Source organism: Peromyscus leucopus, chromosome 1 (genome assembly GCF_004664715.2).
Source record: "Peromyscus leucopus breed LL Stock chromosome 1, UCI_PerLeu_2.1, whole genome shotgun sequence".
Classification (NCBI taxonomy): Eukaryota; Metazoa; Chordata; class Mammalia; order Rodentia; family Cricetidae; genus Peromyscus; species Peromyscus leucopus.
Window position 1 is genome coordinate 15,902,654 of NC_051063.1, and position 21,301 is coordinate 15,923,954.

The following is a 21,301-nucleotide window of genomic DNA, read 5'->3' on the forward strand; positions in this document are numbered from 1 at the left end:
GATGCCTCAGTGGCCCTCTTTCATCTGTTTAAGGCATTACTAAACGTGAGGATAGCACAGATTAAGACAACTACTGACTTGAGGCTCATGAGAGCAGAGGGGAGGGCCTGCACCGTAAGGAGGAGGCGACAAGGGACATGTGACACGTTGAAGAACCCACCTCACACTGTCCTCAGCCTAACCACCACACTTTCTTCAGGACTGAAAGGGTAAACTCCATACCTGTTCCCACCAGAGAGAGAAAAACAAGTCCCTTGAAAGAGTTCCAATCCCTTCTCCTCCCAGAATCCTCTTCAGCACTGCTCCGTAATTCAGACCCTTGGGCTTAATTGTAGATGGAGAAGAGAATCAATTGACCGGGGAATTTTCTCCACCACCCCTCAGTTCTAGGAAGCTGGAGATCAAACCTGGGGCCTTGCACATACCAGCAAGTGCTCGCTCTACCATTGAGCTATGCCCCAGTCCCTAGTAGAGCTTGTAGTATCCTGATTCCCAGGCCACAGCCGAGGAATATCAGCATTTAACACGTTACATTTAACATATACGTATTTGTGTGTGTGTGTGTGTGTGTGTGTGTGTGTGTGTGTGCAAATGAAAATCTATTCAGAAAACTTCAATGTGCAGCCTAGTCTGGGGCCCAGCGGGGTAGCCTGACAAGCAGAGGGAGTAAGTAGCCTAGCACCTGACAGGCAGATGAAGCTGAATTCTCCCAAGGGTTCTTGAAGACAGTTGTTGCGAAGAGATGAAACGGAAGAAAGAGAAAGGAAGGCAGACAAAGTTCCAAGCTTCCCCTCTTTGTCTAATCCAACTGGAGTCTCCACCCACCCATCAGTAGATGACCTAGGCTTCTGCTCCCAAGTCCCCAAGGGCCTTGAGACTTGGGCGGGGTGTGGTGACTACAAGAAACTCCCAGAGCAGCGCTTCCACAGCTCCAGGCGTGGGCTGTGCGCCCCCCTCTCCCCCACCACGGGAAGGCGGTAGCTGCGGGTAGAAAGCAGTTTGGGGTGCATAAGGAAGCGGGCTGGGGCGCAGGTGGCGCTCGCAGCCCCAGCCCCAGTTGAGCCAATCGCGGGCGCAAGCGCAGCCTGCGGGCGGCGATACAGAGCGCCGGGCTCGGCGGGAGCCGACCAGGCGAAGGCGGCGCCGTGGAGAGCTGAGCGCCGGCTGCAGCCAGCACTGCCAGGGGCGCGGGCCACCTCCTTGCTCTAAGCATGGGCAAGAAGTGGAGGGACGCAGGTGAGATGGAGCGAGGCTGCTCCGACCGCGAGGACAGCGCGGAGAGCCGCAGGCGCAGCCGCAGCGCCAGCCGGGGCAGGTTTGCCGAGTCGTGGAAAAGGTTAAGTTCCAAGCAGGGGTCCACCAAGCGCTCGGGACTGCCCTCGCAGCAGACACCGGTGAGTGGCGAGAGCTGGGAGGCTCAGCATCGTTCCTCCCCCAAGGCTCCGGGAGCCTTGTCCGTGGTGCTGAACTTGCCCTCCTGGCGCTGGAGCCTGGGGAACTTGTGGAGCCACTTACAGGGAAAGTCCTTGTGAGGAAGGGCCCCATAGGGGACGTCTCCCCTCTCTTTAGCCAGAAGAGGGTCTTTTGACGTGTCTGCTATCTGTCTGTACAGGAATGGGGAGAGTGTTGGATGGGCGAGGGGCTGGCGGTCAGATCAATAGAGTTTTGTAATTAACGAAGTGTGTGAGTTGTCCTACATCCTGTGACTCAAGTCTATCGCTCTGGTCTGCCTATGTCCCGCGATCGAACTCGCTTAACATTAGCTGAATGGGGGTATGATAGGAAGGGCATGCCATAATTTCACTCTCTTAACACTTGCTCTTTCCATCTCACTCCCCCACTGTTTTAATGGGTGGGTTTAATTGTTTGCAGAATGTCATTTGCATGTGAAGAATAGCAAGAATATCCCAGGTGCTTATACGCCTCTGGTTTAACATGTACGACATTCAGAAAGCAGTTTTCCCATGTGTTAGCGCCTCTTCAATGTCTGATTAGTGCGATAAAAGCACTCATGTGAAATTAACACAGGCACTGTGTGTGTAGAGAAATACAGTTGATGAAAACTTCTGCTGCATTTGCATTTCTAGTATTTAAATATTAGGTTTTCCATCATGTCAGGAGAGAGCTCTGTTCTAGAAGACAGTTCCATTGGCCTCCTGTTGCTCACAGGCAAGGAGGACGCACAGCCTTTAACTTCCAAAGCATGTGTTTTCCTATGTTTTCAGAGGTATCATGCAGATTTTACATAATGAAGAGAATTTGAATTAATTAAAATATAGCTCATACTATGAACTCCAGTATGAAAAGTGTTAACTCACTCTATGGGTTTCCATGGGTTGCACTAAAGGTTAAAATTCACACATAAAAGTAGCATGTGTAAACAGCAGTTCCACAGAATGAAATTTTAGCCCATTTATTTTATTTTCTTGTTTACAAAAATTGAGGCAGAAAACATCAATAAATTTGAGAATTTCAGTCAAATGTTTGGTGTATTTTATTGGCAAGTTTTTCATTTAAATATGGATAATAGTCCATATATATGCAATTAATTTTATTTCAAATACAGAAATATTCTCTTAGAAATGCAGTCTTGAAAATATCTTTAAAACAGAATTTTAATCTGAAGACAGACTTCTGGAAATATATTCTGCAAAAAAAGATAAATGACCTATTACCACTTACATAAACTAAGAATTAAGTTAATTTCCTTAGAAAACATCTAAATATTATTCTATGGGGCTTCTTATACTGTATTTTTTATTTTGCTCAACAGGTGTGTGAACAGCCTTTATCAGGGCCATATGACATCTTCATTTAATGCTCTTGTGAGAATAAATGCCTTGGAGGTTATTGCCTTGAATAAAATTGTATGTGAGGCATACTAGGTACCATGACAACCAGAAACATCTGGAAAAGTAGCCATGTCCTCCTGTTTGCTAAGGGCAGGCGATGGTGCAGTATTTCTCTGTGGTACTTGTTAATTGAAACCTTAGCAATTTGTGTTTGTTTTTTTTTTCTCACATTGCATGGCAAGTTCAATATTGATTTTATTCTAAAACTCCAAAAATAAGTCTCCTAGCTATGCTTTTAATTATCAGATTAAAAATCCCCAGAGATAATGAGCTTTTGTCATTCTTAGGTCTGCAATCTTAGTTTTCATTCCTGGTTTGACCTCATTAGTTGTTGATTAAAGACTTTTGACTTCATTAGTAACTAAGACACTCGACACATTCATGCAAGCTCAGGAACAAGAGAATGGTAATGCTTTCAGGGTGTATGCTTACCAAAGTCCTTAATTCAAGGTAAGATGCTTTTCTTGTAATTTAATGTGATCTGGTGCTGTTTTCAACTTTTGTCATATTTTATCTCGGAAAAATAGCTTGTAGATCACAGCTAACTTGAACAACGTTGCTTTTTGTTGTTCTTATGAGTCATTAACGTGTTCTTTGACATAGCTGTGGGTCTTATCCACTGTGGTCTATATTCAGAGACAATGTGGCACTCAGCCTAATAATAAATCATGTCAAGATTTTACTCTTTCTTTTGAAAACAGAGTAGATGAATGTGGAAGAAATTGGTTAATTATTAAGCATGGAGCTTCATTGCCATTCTTGACTCTTTTGAGACCATGAAATGATCATGTAGTGGTTTTGTTAAAGTAAACAATGATGCTTTATGTCCAATCTGGTTAAAGTTACTCAGGGGATGTAAGGACCTCCACCCGAGTAAGAAAGGTTGTGTTGTTATTTTTGGCTTTTGCTTTGGAGGCACAGACATATTTCCTAGACATGGAAATTATTTACTACAACAAGGAAACTTCTGTCACATTCTAGGATAGTGGTTTTCAACCTTCCTAATGCTGTGACCCTTTAATACAGTTCCTCATGTTGTGGGACCCCAAACCACAAAATTATTTTATTGTTACTTCATAACTGTAATTTTGCTACTGTTAAGAATCATAATGTAATATCTGATATGTGACCCTCAAAGGGGTCTTGACCCACAGGTTGAGAACCACTGTTCTAGGGATACCAAGAGAAACTTTTCTTTATGAGCCAAATCACAGTATTTTGTGTGTTACGGGAGATTTGCTTGAATTGATTTTGGTTAGATTTCCTATTGATTTACCACCAAACCTGTAAAGATTTTTCTCAGAAGTTGAGTACCTGCACAGTCATGATACTAGAATAGAAGTAAAACGTTACATTTCTGGCAGTTGCTTTGGTAATGAGAAAGTGCTTATGAGGTATGGGAAGCCAGGGGTAGGAGAGTGGGCGTGTCCCACTCATTCCTGACCTCAGCCATAGAGAACCTTTGACTCCAGTGCCAGGCAGAAATGGCATTGTCTTTGCAAAAGCTGGAGAAAGGGGCAGCTGTTCTGAGGCTTCATGGTGGCACTCTATAGCCATGCTCTGAGATTCTGGGCCACAGCAGTGAGCATGCCCAACAAGTCAATCTTCGTTGGTTCTTATATCATTCAAGAGATGTTCCTTTCTCTCCTTATTTTTCAGCTTCATAGTTTTCAATAGAAGGTTTATGAATTCATGATCCTTTGATATTCAAATACTTAACTCATATAATTCTGATGTAGTGAAGTAATATTTAATAATATGCATCCTTTAGAAATTATTTTCCTCTGAGATAAAGTCTTAGATTTTTTTTTAAAATCTGGAAAATAAAATAGAGACAGATAAATTTCATTCCAGTTTTGTTTTATTATTGATTAGTGTGAAATTATATGTTTGCACTTGGGGTATCAAATTAAGTTTCTGAGTATTAGCTTTTTAAATAGTATTTCTGTCAAAGTGGTCTACAGTATAAAGATAATTTAAGAACTTCCTCATGGTCATTGTATAAGATCTAGACTGCATTTTCCTTGAAGTAGTATGTTTGCTCTTCCCATTGTTTTTGTATTTGCACAGAAATGCATGGAAAGCATTTAAAATATAATCTAGGAGGTGCAGCCTGGTGTTGCGAATATCAAATACTCACCTCAGCATGCATGCATTATTAATTTAAAGAGGTGATTTCCTCTAGTCCCATAACTATTTAAAGGCTTGTTTTCAAATAGATGTAGATTTAATTGAATCTCTGAGTAAACTCTGTGTTAAAGGGACAAGAACAGTTTGAGAGAGTAAAAGGATGGAGCAGTTGTAATTAGAGTTGTTTTTCAACCTCGGATGGCGTATTTGCTTCCACTAATGCTATAATTACCCTTATCAGCAGGTGCCAAACACAGAGTATCACACCTTATGCAGATAAGTGGGCAATTGAGAGTGTACAGAAAGAGCAGGGAGCACAGGAAACAGCAATGCTCCAGAGCAGGCAAGTGCATTTCAGCTGGGTACCAAATGCATTCTTCTTGCTATGGCTTAGGCTTGAGATGCTGTGTATACAGGAAGAATCCTTGTACAAATGTGGCTCCACTTCTGAGACTCATGTCCTCATTTGGGGCCTAGGAGGTGGCTTCTAGCTTTTGTTACCCAACGCAAATATTACTTGATTTTTCCTGTGTCTCAAGATATAAACAAATGTCTATCCATCCCAGATATGGTACCTACAAAAGATGAAAAAAAAAATGAAAGAAAGTCTAGCTTGGTAAGGTAAGAAATTTAATTGTGGAGTTATTTATAGATGCATGGACAACTTATAGGTAGCTACATGAACAAAGAAGACCTGCCCCCTCTTCAGCAATTTTTAACTTGCTTATATGTTCTAAGGGAAGCAGGGATCTTCTTATGCCCCATGAGCCATCTCGAATCTCTTCCAGGGAAATGTTAACAGACTTGATTATTTTGTGTCTTTGTTAGTGTCTCTGTGGGTAATCTAAACTGCTCTGATGTCAAGGTATCAAGACATGTCACCATGTCATGCCTAAAAGATAAAATTTCCTAACAGCTAGATTTGTCAATGTCTTAAAATGAAAAAGGCTGAGTAGGCAGGGTTAAAGTCAGAAAAACTCTTTTTGCAAGTACTTGAGGACCATGTAGACGGTGAGTCCATGGTGGTTGTGGTAGAAACAGTGGCAACTGGATAAACAGAATATTCTTGTTTCCCTTTTAACAACCAATATGCCATCACAGTGTCATTAAGCCCTTAATGGTTTGTTCTTGTTCTGCAAAGAGCTCTCTTGGTGGAAGTGGAAGGGATCTCCTGCAGCGCTGGTCCACCACTGAGTAAACCATTTCTTGACAGGTTGATGTTTGTGTCCTGCCTTTTGCTCACTGTGTTAAAACTTAAAAAGGGAAAAGAGCAGTATTGCTTGGGAATACAGTTGCATTTTCATATTAGTATGATTTTTTTTTCTTTTTGGGTGAAGAAAAATCCATTTAATAACAATGGCCCATCTTGTTTAAGCATTTTGCAAATACTATTGACTAATTAGCAAAACAATAAATATACTTTTCTCCATCATCATTACAGTGCATGGGAATTTAGTTGTATCTTTGAGGGCTACAAACATATTAGGAAAAAAGTAATTCAAACAAGTTTTAGGGGAAAATATCCCTGCATGATGATAATTTTAAATTTGTTTTCAATTCTAAAATATATCAGAACAGTTTCTCCTGCCATCATTTACTGAGATTTTTTAAAAAACAATTTAGTCATTAAAAATTACTTATAAATAGTAAAAGAACCATTATAATCATTTGGCTAGACCAGCTGGATGTATTGACTTTTTCAGTTTTATTTGCAAAGGCAAAGGAGGGCTGGAAGGACAAAAATGAAAGGATTCTAGCGAATACATGTTTTTAAGAAACTTACTCTAGGGTTTAACAGATGACTTGGCAGTTAGGAGAACTTGCTGCTCTTCTAGAAGACCTGAGTTCAGTTCCCAGCACCCAGGTTTGATTGCTCAGGCCAGTACTTCTAGCCCCAAGGAACTGAACATCCTCTTCTGGATTCTGTGCCCCCCCCCCCACACACACACCAGATGATTTTTAACATTTGTCAAGCACAGAAGTTTTAGGCACTATGTTAGTTAGTTAGTTAGTTAGTTAGTTAGTTTGTTTTTTTGTCAATTTATCATAAACTGGAGTTGTCAGGGATGTGGTAGGCTCAACTGAGGAATTGCCTCCAACAGATTGATCTGTATGCAAGTCTCTGGGGGTGTTTCCTTGACCAGTGATTGATGGGCTCAGTGGGCCCAACCCACTGTGGGTAGTGTCACACATGAGCAGGGCAGGTGGTCCTGAAATGTACAAAAAATAAAGCTGAGTGAACCATGGGGAGCAAGCTAGTGAGCTGGGTTCCTCCATGGCCTCTGCTTTAGTTCCTGCCTCTGGATTCCTGTTTAGTTCCTGTTCTGACTTCCCTTCAAGATGGACTGCCAGCTGTAAGATGAAACAAACTTTCCTTCTCAAGTTGCTTTTTGGATGGTGTTTATCACAGCAACAGAAACTTAAGTAAGACAGGCACAGTGGTAGGTCCTGGACAGCTTCTCTAAGAGCACTAAGAGTTTAATCTGCACAAAAGAGATATGCAGAGCAACTACCAGAGGGTGCAGTCTATCTTTACAATCAGAGCCTGCTGGAGCAAGGTTAAACAGTTCATACCTCCTTAAGGGTGGGGTTAGAAAATCAGGACCAAAAGCTTCCTTGACATAGTGACCAGACTTCATGAGAAAGAAAAGCTTTCTTGGAGTTGTCAGGAAAAAAGTAAGTCCATCTTCCCAATGCTAATTTTAATTGAGTCATGGAGATAGATGCTAAATGTTGTGAAATAACACCAAGACCAGTCATACTGTGGCCCTGGCTGTGTGGAGGCTCTCATAAGCAGACTGCAGGTGCTACTGTCTGTCTTTTTACTTCCCACTAAATGACGTTCTTTACTTATTACAGCTGGAGTATTAGCTCCCCTGAGTGTAGAGTCTTGTATTATTCAATGATACAGCAAAGATCCCTGAACAGTGCCTGGCACAGAGTAGTTAGTCACATATTTGCTCCAGGAATGAATTAATCAATTAGTAACATAAAAAAGTAATAGTTTTTAATTAATGTGAGAGAGATTAGTTACTTGATTTTTGATCTCAAAAGAAAAAAGAAACAAAATGTTTTATTTATTTTTATCTTATTATTTTCTTTTTGGGTAGGGAAGAATAGTGTAAGTAGGAGACAGATAACTATGCTACTACTCCACAGTGTGGGGTAGAAAGGATTATTTTCAATTTGCTTTTTGCATTTGCACTTCAATTTACATTACAAATTTACTTTTTCTTGTGATGGGTCTAGCTCTGATTCTTTCATGCTTATGGACTCGCCTGGTAGAATGAGACTGTAGGGCTGATTCTTGTGTAGGTTTTACTTAGAAGGTATTTATTCTGGAACATTGATGAATGAGTTCACAAGTTGTCATGTAGTGGAATGTATGCCCCTGGAAGCTTTTATGAATAATTCAAAGATCACCAAAGTATCAGTTCATGTCTTTCTCTGACCTCCTGAAATAGGCTTAAAGGATGTCAGGAATTGCCCAAGCTTTAATAAAGTGAGAACTGTTCTGGATGTTCTGAAGATGGATGTCTACAATCGATAATTGACATGACAATTTGTGTATGACAAGACAAGCTTTCTGTGTCAGGGCTGCATATTCATGAAAACCCTCTCCCTACCTGAGTTTCAACCACAAAGTAAATCCAAAAAAGGGAAAGCATTCATGCTAATACCTGCCTAGATCTTTCCCCCCTTCTGGAAAGTTTATTTTTCTGGGCTTTATTGGAAATGAACTTTATAATGGTGACATTATGGATTGAGAGCTGTATTGAATAAGAACATTGCCCAAAAGGTCTGATCTCAAACAGGTTGTCTCAACTTGGGCAGTAAGTCTGCATGTACTTTAGCAAACATTGTGGTAGCTTTGGAATGGAGCTAGCCGAGGCTAGACTCCTTCCTCTCTGCTGGTTGTTAGCTGTGCAGTCTGAAGAAATTGTCCTATAGCTGGCTTTTCTTAGCAGTTATTAAAGCAACTGCAACTTCCTCTTCCTTTCTTACTGGTTTATGAGTTACACAAGTGTTCTGTTTTCTTAAAGGAACACTATTCAGTGAAAATTCTTTTACAAGTCTCTTTGACTCTCACTATCCATTTATTATACTTTTAAATGAAAACATAAACAATCTCCATATGTAAACAATAGAAAATGCTGAGGCACCCTGATCATCCCAACATACACTCAAGAAAAAGTAAAAATGTCTATCTTTAAAAGAACAAAATATTACAGATATAGATAAAACACTCATCTCCTATTTTCTTGATTCCATCCCCTCAGAAAGAGACTTCCCCAAATCAGCATTTGTTCCTTTGTCTAAATTAAAGATACCTCTAGTACACATTTGTTATAGAGGTATATGGATGCTATGGCTTTATCTGCTTGGCATTTCTTGGGGACTGTGCTGTGCAGCAGATTTTCATTTACCATTTGCCTTGTTCACTCAACATTGTTTTTTGAGATATATTATGCCATTCTGTGCAGGTATTTCATAGTGTATGCTTATATTTTTATTTTTCTGGTACATCTTGAAACTATATATTTTTATTTCTTTCATTTCTTATTGGGGACATTATGCTAATTAATTTGCTAGCTAATTAACTTCACCATTTTAAACTATTCAGTGAAACTCTTTTTCATTGGGTCTTGACATGTGTTGCTCTTAGGAAGATACAGCGCCCTGCCACAGGATGTTTAAACTAATCTAGATCTCAACCTCTTCATTGAATTAAAACTTTGCCAGCAGCTGAAGGTGGGTGGCACAGGCCTTGGTTTATCATTGAAATTCACCCTAATAGCATTCAGCCTGGCTCAGTCTCTTTACTACCTTTGTAACTTCAGAGTTCTGTTTCTCACTTCTTATCAGGAAGGAAAATGGCAGTTCCTGCTCCCTGGAGGAGTGTGAATGACACATGCATTGATATGGAGCCTTTGGTAGTCACATTCACCACATGGGGACGGTCTCCTAACTCCCTTATTAGGAGATAGGAGAAGCACTGGGCCCTTGTTTTGTAGGAGGTGCTGTGTATGGTCTCTAATGCTTCAGAAGTTAGAATGTTGGTGAGTGTAGCTAAGATGTAATATGAGACTAACTATTGTGCTGGAGTAGTAGTTTGCAAAGTGCTTCAGAGCAGGTCCAAATTGGTGGTCATCCACAGCAGATCTCAATCACTGAAACATCATTCTATATCTTTGTCAAAGTGGATTTTATTGGCACTTTTGGAGTTAAAATAGGAAACTTAGGCAATATTGGAGTATAGGACACTCTTTGCTTTTGATTTTTTTATTGGTTTCTTTATACTTTGAGGAAAATTGTTATAATAAAATTATTCTCTTCATGAAGCTCAAGGCCTTTGGGAAATAATGCCTTTTTAAAATATGGGAAATTTCAACAGTATAGAAAGACTTTATAATAATCCTATAACTTAATTTCAGCCAATATCCTATTTTTCATTTCTTCCCTCCCTACTAGAAAATTTACAAGTAAATCTCAGCTATTATGTTACTTCATCTAAATGTTGTATGAAAGAGAGAGTGTATTCATTTACTTGATTGGATGTGGGGCATTCAACCCAGAGTCTTGTGCATATGAAACCTGTGCTCTGCTATTGAGTTACACCCCTGAACACTCTGGTTCAGTGGTTCTCGACCTGTGAGTTTCAACCCCTTTGGGGGTCACATATTAGATAGCCTGAACATCAGATATTTACATTATGATTCATAACAGCAGCAAAATTAAAGTTTTGAAGTAGCAATGAAATACCTTTATGGTTGGGGGTCGCTACAACATGAAGAACTGTACTCAAGGGTCACAGCATCAGGAAGATTGAGAACCACTGCTCTAGAGACTTAGAAGAAAAAAATTAAGACACTGTGTAGATGTATTAGCAATTTATCAATACCCTCAGCTATGAACTTACTGTCACATTTCCTGGGACCCTTCATAATTCAGTGTTTTAATGTGTTTCTATGAGACTCCAAATGGAATTGACATATTGCAATTATCCCTTTAGCCTGTAGATTTTCCCTCCTGGACTATTTTTTCCACTAGAGAATGATTTTGTCTTAGAAAACAAACTTCTCCCATGGAGTTTCCCACATACTCCCCTGCTGAGTGGGTCCTGACAGTGCTCTTATACATACCCCACTGTCCACTGTTATTCCCCACAAATTGTCTGCGTGATAAGGACCCTGAATCAGTTTAAATCTGATTTATTGGTGAGAATATTTCATGAGCGTTCTGCATGCTTCCTGTTTTGTGCTGTAGATGGAACTGATGCCCATTGCCTAAAGAAAGAGCCAGGAAATCATTCCTTCGAAGAAAGCAAATGTTTTGGATTCTGCAATGCCATGGGAGCCTCCTGCAGCTGCTCCGTTCTGCTGGTACAGGACAAATGCAGCACACACACTAGTAATGCGTGGGCACCACTGTGCCTAAGAAAATATTATATGTAAATACTCAAATCTGAATTTTGCATCACTTTTGTGTGCTATGAAACATTAGTTTCTTTTTTTTATGTTTTTTAGATCTTTAAAGAGTAAAACAAGTAGCCATTAGCTTCCAGGGAAAGAGCACCAGCCATCATCTGGATCTACCCTTAGTTGAAGTCTGCTGATTCCTGTCAAGGAGCTGTCCCCTCCCCACTTCTTGTTATTACTGAGGACTGCAACATGATGATGGAATTTTGTCCTTCCTTTCTCAGTTGTTAGTTGAAGTATGTTTAAAGCAAATCTCCCCCCACTGACTGATATACCTTACTAGGCTTACATTTTGTCATAATCCATAAGTCAAGATGAATTCTTGAGAGAGATTTTTTTTAAGTAGAGAGAGTAATCCATGTGTTACTATACTGTCAGGCCTTGGGCTTTAATTGGGTCATGTGTTTGGTTAACTGGCAGAGAATAGTTGGCCTTTTAATTGTGGAGGCCAATTAAAGTGTTGTTAAGATGTGGGATATGCAAAAATAATTTGTCAAACTGTTTCTGAATTAAAGATTTTGCTTTTAGGATTAAAAAAATGTGGGGCATTTTCTTCTATTCACACTTGCAATGTAATTAGCATAAACTTAGTGGGTTAGTGCTACACAGATGTATTATAGTTCTGTAGTTCAGAAGTCTAACATGGACTGAATTCACTGTACAGAATAGCAGGACTGCTTTCCCTCTGTGGTATCTAGGGAAAAATTATTGACTTGATGTCTCCAGCTTGCAGAAGTTACCTACATCCCATAGCTCATGGCTGCTTCTTCTGTATTTGAAGGTAGGAAAGTTGAATCTCTTCCCACTTCATTAACACAGCTTTTTCTGCCTCTCATATTTAAGATTATGTTGGACCCACCTACACAATCCAGAGACCTTATTGTAAAGCCAGATTATTAGCAACTTTGGTTCATCTGCAACCTTAATCCCTGTCTGGCTTGCAAACTTACATGTCCCAGGTGGTGAATAGTAGAGTGTAGGAGGCCATTATTATTCTGTTTCTATGGGCATTGCTATATTACTTAATGTGCCCTTTTCTTTTTGGAGTATGGGATTCAGACTGAAAACTGTACAGGTAGAAATGACCTCAATAGATTTGGAAATAGGAATGCTTTTTATCCATTTTTTTTCTTTCTTTTTTTATTAAGAGATTTTTCTATTCATTTTACATACCAGCCACAGATTCCCCTGTTCTCCCTCCTCCCACCCACCCCCAGCCTTCCTCCCTAACCCACTCCCCATTCTCACCTCCTCCAAGGCAAGGTCTCCCCTAGGGAGTCAGCAGAGCCTGGTACATTCAGTTGAGGCAGGTCCAAGCTCTTCCTCCCTGCACCAAGGCTGCGCAAAGTGTCTCACCATAGACACTAGGCTCCAAAGAGCCAGCTCATGCACTAGGGACTGGTTTTTATAGCACCTTTCTGTATAGGTGAAGCCTCACAGAACAAAAGAGAAGGGAATGTGGGAAAGCCTTCTGAAAGACGGACTTGATACAAAGGAAGGGATTCCATTATAACTTTATTAATTAATTAATTTATTTTTATTTTTTCTGGAGCTGAGGACCGAACTCAGGGCCTTGCACTTGCTAGGCAAGTGCTCTACCACTGAGCTAAATCCCCAACTCCTCCATTATAACTTTAAAAATAGAATAGGAGAGAACTTGGCTCCTGTGGATAAAGTACTTGCTGTGCAAGCATGAGGACCTGAGCAGCTATGGTTCCCAATGTCCATGAAAAGGTTGGTCATAGCAGCATGTATCTGTAACCCCAGTAGTGGGGCTGGGGAGAAGGGAGGGCAGAGATAAAGAATCCCCAAGGCTTGCTGGCCAGACTGCCTAGTTAAAATGGAAAACTCTAGGTCAATAAAGGGACCCCACATCAAACAATGTGGAAGAGAAGCTGTGGAAGAGGGATGAAAAGAAAGCAAGAGACCTGGAGGATGATGGAGAGGAGTGCTATGAAATACTGTCTTCAGGACATGCCATGGCCATCACACCCACAAGCTCACTGCTGCCATGGCTACCTGCAAAACATCAACTCACACCACATAGCAAAATGTAATTGTTATGAGTACATATTAAAGTCATCTTTTAACTTGATTTGAAAATGCCTGATCAGTGAGATCAGAGGCAGTCAGTTATCTAGGCAAAATACATCCATGGCAAGAACAGCCTCAGATGGCAAACATAGTATACAGCTCTCTATGAACAAACCCAGTTCCCTACAGCACTCATTCCAAAAGGCATTGTCAAGAATCCATTCTTGAGTAGTTGTGAAACTATTAATAACAATGACAAATATTAGAGGAAGCACTTGCTCACTGTAGGAATAGTTTAGATGCAAGAATATGCCAAAAGGAAGAATAATGGATTCGAGTTATACTGTGTGATAAATGGCACTGTAAATATTTACTCAAGATCTTTCTTTCCCATCTAGATCAAGGCTGAATGGCAGTACCATTCTTTCAGTTCACAAGGCACTTGGATCACCAACTTCCTAACATTCCCCTTTAAGTCCTGTTTGAAACAGTATGGCCTCCTCTTGACATTGATTCTGATTTTAATCAAGGATGAATCAAAGACATTGGTGTGGATACTAATTTATTTACACATATATGATCTTACATCATTTTACAACACAATACTAATTTCATTAGATATACAGCACATATTGTTTATATTTTACCTTGTCTTTGTTACTATATGCATATGCTATGCCTAAGAACTAAAGATATTAATATTATGATATTATTATCACTTTTGTCCCTGAGAACCATGAATTCAATATTCAAAGCCCTGGCTTTGAACCCCAAATATCTATATGAACACATGAGCTATTTTATCTTCTTTATATATAGAAAAATCTCAAATTTAATAACATTGTAAGACTTTATAATGCCCAAGTCCAAATGTCAGATGTCAGTTAAAGGTTTAAATATTTGAATGAATAAAAAACCAAAAAAATATTGTTTTGTAGATAGAGTTTTTCTGCCTTGCCCACAGTCAGGACAAATCTTTGTCACCTGCCAGTCCCACAGCTGCTCAGACCCAACCAAGTAAACACAGAGACTTATATGCTTACAAACTGTATGGCCGTGGCAGGCCTCTTGCTAACTGTTCTTATAGCTTAAATTAAACGATTTCCACAAATCTATGCCCTGCCATGCGGCTTGTGGCTTACCTGCATCTTCACATGCTGCTTGTCCTGGCGGCAGCTGGCAGTGACTCCTTCTGCCTTCCTGTTCTTTCTTTTCTTCTCTCTGTTAGTCCCGCCTTTACTTCCTGCCTAACCACTGGCCAATCAGTGTTTTATTTATTGACCAATCAGAGCAACACATTTGCCATACAGAACATCCCACAGCATTGTTTGGTAAAAGTGGTCAAACCAGTGAGGGAACAACAACAAACCAGTTGGACAACAAATGTTGTAATTTTCAGTTTTTAGCTCATCAAATTGAAACCATACACGTAATACACACACATTATCATTTTATGTGTTTGTATGTGATGAATATATATGATTGTGTATGTGCGCATGCACGCGCGCGCACGTGCGTGTGCGCGCGCGCGCGCGTGTGTGTGTGTGTGTGTGTGTATTATGTGTGCTTGTGTGTGTGTGTGTGTGTGCTTGTGTGAGGGTTGTACACATGCCACAGTGTGTGTATATGTCAGAGGACAATCTCAAGTGTTGGTCATTGCCTTCTACCTTGTTTGAGACAGGTTATCTTGCTCATTGCTGTGAATGATGCTAAGCTAGCTGGCCTGTAGTTTCCAGGAGTTCCTGTCTCTGGCTCTTACCTGGCAGTAGGGCTACTAGGAGTACTATGATTACAGTCACCTGCTGTAGAATCTGAACTCAAGCCCCAATGCTTGCATAGTAAGCCCTTTACCTACTGATCCATCACCTTAGATCACACTTTCCATGTATATATGCATGGAAATGTATATTTGTTTTTTGTCTTGAGACAGGGTTTCCCTGTGTAGCCCTGGTTCTCCTGGAACTGACTCTACAAATCAGGCTGGCCTCGAACTCAGAGATCTGCCTGCCTCTGCTTCCCAAGTGCTGGGATTAAAGGAGTTCACCACTACTGCTCATTTTTCTTTTAGTTCATTCAATATCTTTTAAACAGATGATACAAAGTGCAATTTTGCCAGTTTGTAAGTTTTATTGACTGTTTTATTAATGAAGAAAAATAACCCTGTCTGGGCTAGTTTGAATCAACTTGACACAAGCTAGAGTCATTTGGGAAGGGGAAACCTCAACTGAGAAAATACCATAATAAGATTTGCCTGTAGGCAAGTTGGTGGTGCATTTTCTTGATTACTGTTGACTGTGAGAGGGCCCAGCTAACTATGGGCAGTGCCACCCCTGGGCGTATAGTACTGAAGTGTTATAAGTAAGATGAGAAGCTCGTGGGGCAAGGCAGTGAGCAGTACCCGTCCATGGCTGTACTTGAGTTTCTGTCCTGACTTCCCTCCATTAATAGACTGTTAACAACTGGAAGTGTAAGCCGAAATAAACTGTCCCTGTCACCCCACCCAGGTTGCTTTTGGTCATGGTGTTTATCACAACAGAGACCTAAGACAAACCCTTAATTTTAAATTTTGAGTCACAGGTACTCTCCAAAGAGAACTCTCGCCATGTTTCCAGTAATCTGAAAATATCTCATGTTACATAGGAGCACTTGTCTCCTTTGCTCATAAATAATGAGTTGTTGTAATAATAGGTAATTACTTGGTCATTGCTTGCAGCAAACCATAAATGGAGAAGCATTAACAGTAGTTGAGGACAGACCAACAGATTGTCTTAAAATGTACAGATCAAACACAACAGGAAGTAGAGTCTCCTTTTCTTTACAATATTTTTTTGAGATTTTTTTTTAATTTGATGTGTATGGATGTTTTGCCTGTATGCATGTCTGTGTGCCATGTGCATGCAGTGCCCACAGAGGCCAGAAAAAGATTCAGATCCTCTGGAATCTGGTGGTTAACAAAGGTTAGTAGCTGGTTCTCTAGAAGAGCAGTCAGTACTCTTTGCCTTTCTTTTCTAAAAAAAAGTAACATTTCAAGAAAACATGGTTTTGTTACAAAATCTAGGAAATTCTACCCTGAAAAAAATGACTAGAAATACAACTAAAGAAATGTTTGCCCCCAGGAATATATTACATTTAGAAACAATAGTAGATAATTTTCTACAGTAGCAGTGAATAGTACTTAAAACATAAATCTTCCAGGAATCAGCAAATAGATTATTTTCCTTATAGTGTCTGTCAAGGGGGATGAGGCTGTATTTCAGTTTGTTTAGGTTACTATAACAAAATGCCACAGGCTGGAGGCTTATTAATGATAAGGATTTACTCTTTACATTTCTGCAGGTTAGAAAGTCAAACTGAATTTACTGTCCGGTGGGGTTTTCCTAGATAACAGTGCTTGTGCTGTATTTTACCAACATTAGAAGGGACAGGGTCTCCTTGGGTTCTTTGTAATACTATTACCCTATTTATGAGGGCTTAACAGTCATGACCTAAGCACCTCCCAGAAACATATCTCCAAATATGCTTATGTTGGGGTTAGATTTCATCATGGCAAGGTATGGCATTTTTATTCTATTGTAGAATGACCTTCTATAGAAAACTTCAGAAAATTTCCAAGGTACACAAGGCCCCCAAATTTGAAGGGCAGAGAGCTAGGGTCTGAAAGGCATGATGGCCTAGAGCAGCTATGATGGGGGCAGAAGTCCACCCGTGTAGTAGTTAAAGAAGGCCATTGTGGATTGGGCCTCAACATCAAACCTGTGCACATCTGGGCTGTGTTTGGAACCTGAAGTCCCAGCACTTGTTTAGAATTATGGGAAAATGAACAGATGCATCCACCAATATGCAGACAATACTCACCAAGCAGGTGATTGGCTTTGGAGGCTCAGAAATTCTGCAGCTAGTCAATACAGACTACAATAAAGGGACTATGAAGCATGCCACAGGAACAGAATTTGTAGAGGGCTGTGAAACCCAAGGCAAGCACCAAAGATGCAGGACTCTGACCTGAGAGGGAAACATTTCCCTCTGCTGCTCCTGGGTTGATGGCACTCATCAGGAAGAACCGTGATGGACTGTGTCACAACTTACAGACATATGAGGGTAATGAGGCAGTCAACTCTATCCATTATATTTCTTTGTTGTCTTTATATGACTTTCATAAAATCAGCCTTCCTGCAGGGTAAGGGGACAGAGTTCAGTGGCTGAGTGCTCGCTTGTCACATAGAAGGTCCTGGGTTTGGTCCCCAGCACCACAAACAGAGCTTCCAGATTTACTGAGAGGGTGCAGCAGAATGGGGCCTGAAATTTGTGGCCGCTATTTTTTGTAAACACAGAGAGTGAGAGCCACTTTCAGAAAAAGAGAAATTCCCATTTTCTTTGGCTTCATGTCACAAGTCATCTCTCCACATACAGACAGATTGCAAACTAAAAGAGATGAGCTTGAAAATTACTTTCCTTCATGTGAAAGGACTGGCAAGTCATTGTAATAAATACGAGTTTTTAATCATTTAAAAGGATTTGATATGCCATCAATAAGTGAAGTTAGCTTTCCTTAGAAGATAAATAGTAGTAATTACTGTCATAGCAAGAATGATTTGGGTTACAGATACAAAAATAGTTTATGATTTCAAAGTGTGGTCAAATTATTAAATGCCACTATAGGACGCAGTGGCAACTGTAACTAAAGCAAGAGCTTAATCCACGTTATCAAGACCTGATGCTATAATTAAACAAATGCGGAAGGGACCAGAGATAAGTAACAGTTAAGCTCTCTGTTTGTCCCTGACCCATTACATACAGGGGGGAGAGGAAAAACAGTTTGCAGGAGCACTGAATCTTTAAAACTGGTGCCTTTGGATCTACTGATGGAGACAGACTACTGGGCTGGTAGGATAATATCACAGCCCTGTGCTGATGTGAATGGTGAGGTAATTCACAGCATATTGTATTACTGCACAGCTTGAGAATCTCATGTTATAGAAAGCTGGTGTTCCTTCTTCCCGGGGAAAACATCTGACTAGCAAGAATCACCTTCAGTCTGCCCCAAGTATCATCTGGTCCTCCATTAGCACTCTGCTTCAGGACATCCCTCCTATCTTGCTTCTACCTGGCATGTTCTGGGAACATGTGATCATAGATGAAGGTAAGTGACAGAGCACAATGAAGACACCCAGACATAGATGCTTCACATCTAGATAGGGAGAAGGAAAGAAGGGAGGAGAATAGGTCCAATTTCTGAATATCTAAATACTCAGTTCTTTAGATGACCTCGGACAAGACTTACATAAACCCAGTGTCACTCTGAGTAGGTCTTATTTGGTTGTTCAAATTATAGATGAATAAACTAAATTTCAGAGCAGTGGAGTAATTTGTAACCACAGTCAGCTGGGAGATGAGAGTGATGTCACTCACAGGGAGCCAGATCCACCCTTTGCCTGCAGTACTTGGCTAACTTGTGAATCAGGAGTGAGATGAGTGAAAAACACAGTTTACCTCTGCCCTCAACAAGATGTTTTGTTTTTGATAGAGATGGTGAGGTCAAACCAGGTCCATGTTAATGAAGGCAATGAAACTATGCAGTTAGCAGTCTTATGGACAAGCTTATTTTCAGACAAAAAAATATCAAATGAAGAACTACTAATTTGTTACTGGAAAATACTTCATCATCACCACCGAGTGAAAACAGGGCATCAAATTGTGCTTCTGTGATCTTAACTTTTAGATTATGTTCCTCTTACTGTTTTTAATTTATTGAATCATTACCAAGTTTTAAATAAACTTTTTTTTCTATCATGTCAATCAAAACAAGATCTAGAAAACTCTAAATTTATCAATGAAACAATATAGAACCTTTTTTGGCTGTTTCCCTCCCTCATGTTCCCCTCTTTCCTCCCTCCCCCTTCTCTTTCTCTCTATGCATGTATATATGTATGTATGTATGCATGTATGTATGTATACATGTGTTATGTATAGTAGCTACTATTAATAATATGAGACAAAGAGAGGCTGGAGAGCTGTGTCAGTTGTTAAGAGCACTTACATCTCTTCCAAAAGACCTCAGTTTGGTTCCCAGCATCATGACAGGCAGCTCACCACCACCTATGACACCAGTTCTAGGGTACACAATGCCTCTGACAGCTGCACACATAGGATGCACACACACATAATTAAAAGTGACAGATGAAATAAGAGACTTTAATACAGCAGTTACCCTCATTTGTCCCGAGGTTAAAACAGAATCAGGCAAATAACTTGAGCCTTTAGTATCTTCATTAACTCACACAGGAATCGATGTTTTTAATACTGGCCCTTAGCCAAGATGCTGCCTTTTGGTCATAGGTTACAAGTGAGTGATGGCTACATTTCCTACTTCCCACAGTAAGAAACTGTGATAGTGGTATTAGGTTGACTAATTGAATCTGTGACTGGAGCCTCAGGGAGATGTCAGAGTTAGAGATAATCTGGGGAGACTTTCAGGAAAGGAAAGGTGATGGAGAGAGTAGAATGCTCACTGATTTGTCAGTCTAGATTCTTTGTTAAGAGCAGTGTCTCTACAGTGATGCGGCCAGGAGCCAGGCTGAAAGTGGCTGGGGAGTGGAGGAAGTAGAAGCTGTGACTGAGTTGACTATTGCGGATATAACAGAGAACTGAGAAAACTGACTGGGAAACTGGGAAGGTCTGTACAGCAAGGTGATGTTTGAAAATAAAGAATATCAGAGTTGATGTGCTGAAAACATTGATGCCATAGAGATGAAGAAAATGATAATGGAAGAGTGAGGGATGCTTGGAAAACATAAATTCATGGAGAAGACCAGAGGGGCTGAGTCCTCTGTAAAATATTCTACAAAAAAGCAAAGTAACTCACTAAGGACAAGAGGGAATCAGGGTAAACAAGCGCTATGCGTAACATTTTCCGTTCACTCCCTCTATTGTAATGTTGCCTTATTCCCATTATTTAACTTGATTGATGATTGTTTCTTTATTTTTCTATTTGGTTTGTCAGAGAAGAACAGGGATGTTTTACCTGCAAGTATCACTTAGGTCACGTGTATATTCAGTATGTGTCTTGGGTCACCTATATATTTAATATGAGTTTAATTGCAGTATTAATTGCACAGAGGTCTCAAATCTCTTAAAAAGTAGGTTAGGAAAATACTACATGACTACATGTCATAGGGCACCCAAAGGCCAGTTTCTGATGAATTCAGGAATAAATAAAAATCAAAACCTGTTGCTGAACATGGTATAAAGGAACTTAGGGCTTCACACTGCTGTGGGGAGTCTAAGGCATTCTTGAAAACCTAAACAATGTGAACTTAGGGGAGAAACGAAAATCAGATCATAGAATGTTGGAAAACTGTTAAACAGTGCATGCTGTTGTCAAGGTCAAGTGCAGTGAAGGTCTAGAAACTAAGCTGGCCTGATCTCAATCAGTCCCTTTATCACTTCTTCCTGATAATGCAGAGCCATACTGAACTTGGAAGTAGGTTATGCATACCATGTCTTGGTTGATGTTTTAATAATGTTAGCTTCATTAAGAGCATACCTCTTGGCAGTCCCCACCAACCAGCCAGCTAATGAGAGACCTGCTACAATCCACAGCCCCGGAGAGGCTAGGTATCAAGGAAGGTCCAAAGGGGGTGAATGGATTTTCCTAGGAAGGGGAAATAGAAGATATCTCCTAGGTAAATTAGGGGTGGGGTGGGGAGTGGGAACATGAGGGAGCTGGTTGGGTGTGTTGGGGATAGGATGGAGGGGGGAGTAATGAAAGATTTCTTGATGGGGAGGCCATTTCAGGGAGAAACCTGG

The 21,301-nt window shown here is 40.4% G+C and overlaps 1 protein-coding gene across 18 annotated transcripts in view; it reads left to right on the forward strand.

The window, feature by feature from the left end:
* The first annotated feature begins 1,116 nt into the window (after positions 1–1,116).
* Trpm3 (transient receptor potential cation channel subfamily M member 3) overlaps positions 1,117–21,301 on the forward strand; it is an 834,738-nt gene continuing 814,553 nt past the window's right edge. For 10 of the 18 annotated variants that reach the window (XM_028894696.2, XM_028894758.2, XM_028894948.2 and 7 more), the window contains exon 1: positions 1,124–1,394. In XM_028894696.2, coding sequence (XP_028750529.1) covers positions 1,212–1,394 — 183 coding nt within the window. In that variant the 5' untranslated portion in view covers positions 1,124–1,211. Of the gene's footprint in view, positions 1,395–21,301 lie in introns of all 18 variants that reach the window. The other 8 variants (XM_028894749.2, XM_028894795.2, XM_028894968.2 and 5 more) reach the window with 1 other exon arrangement.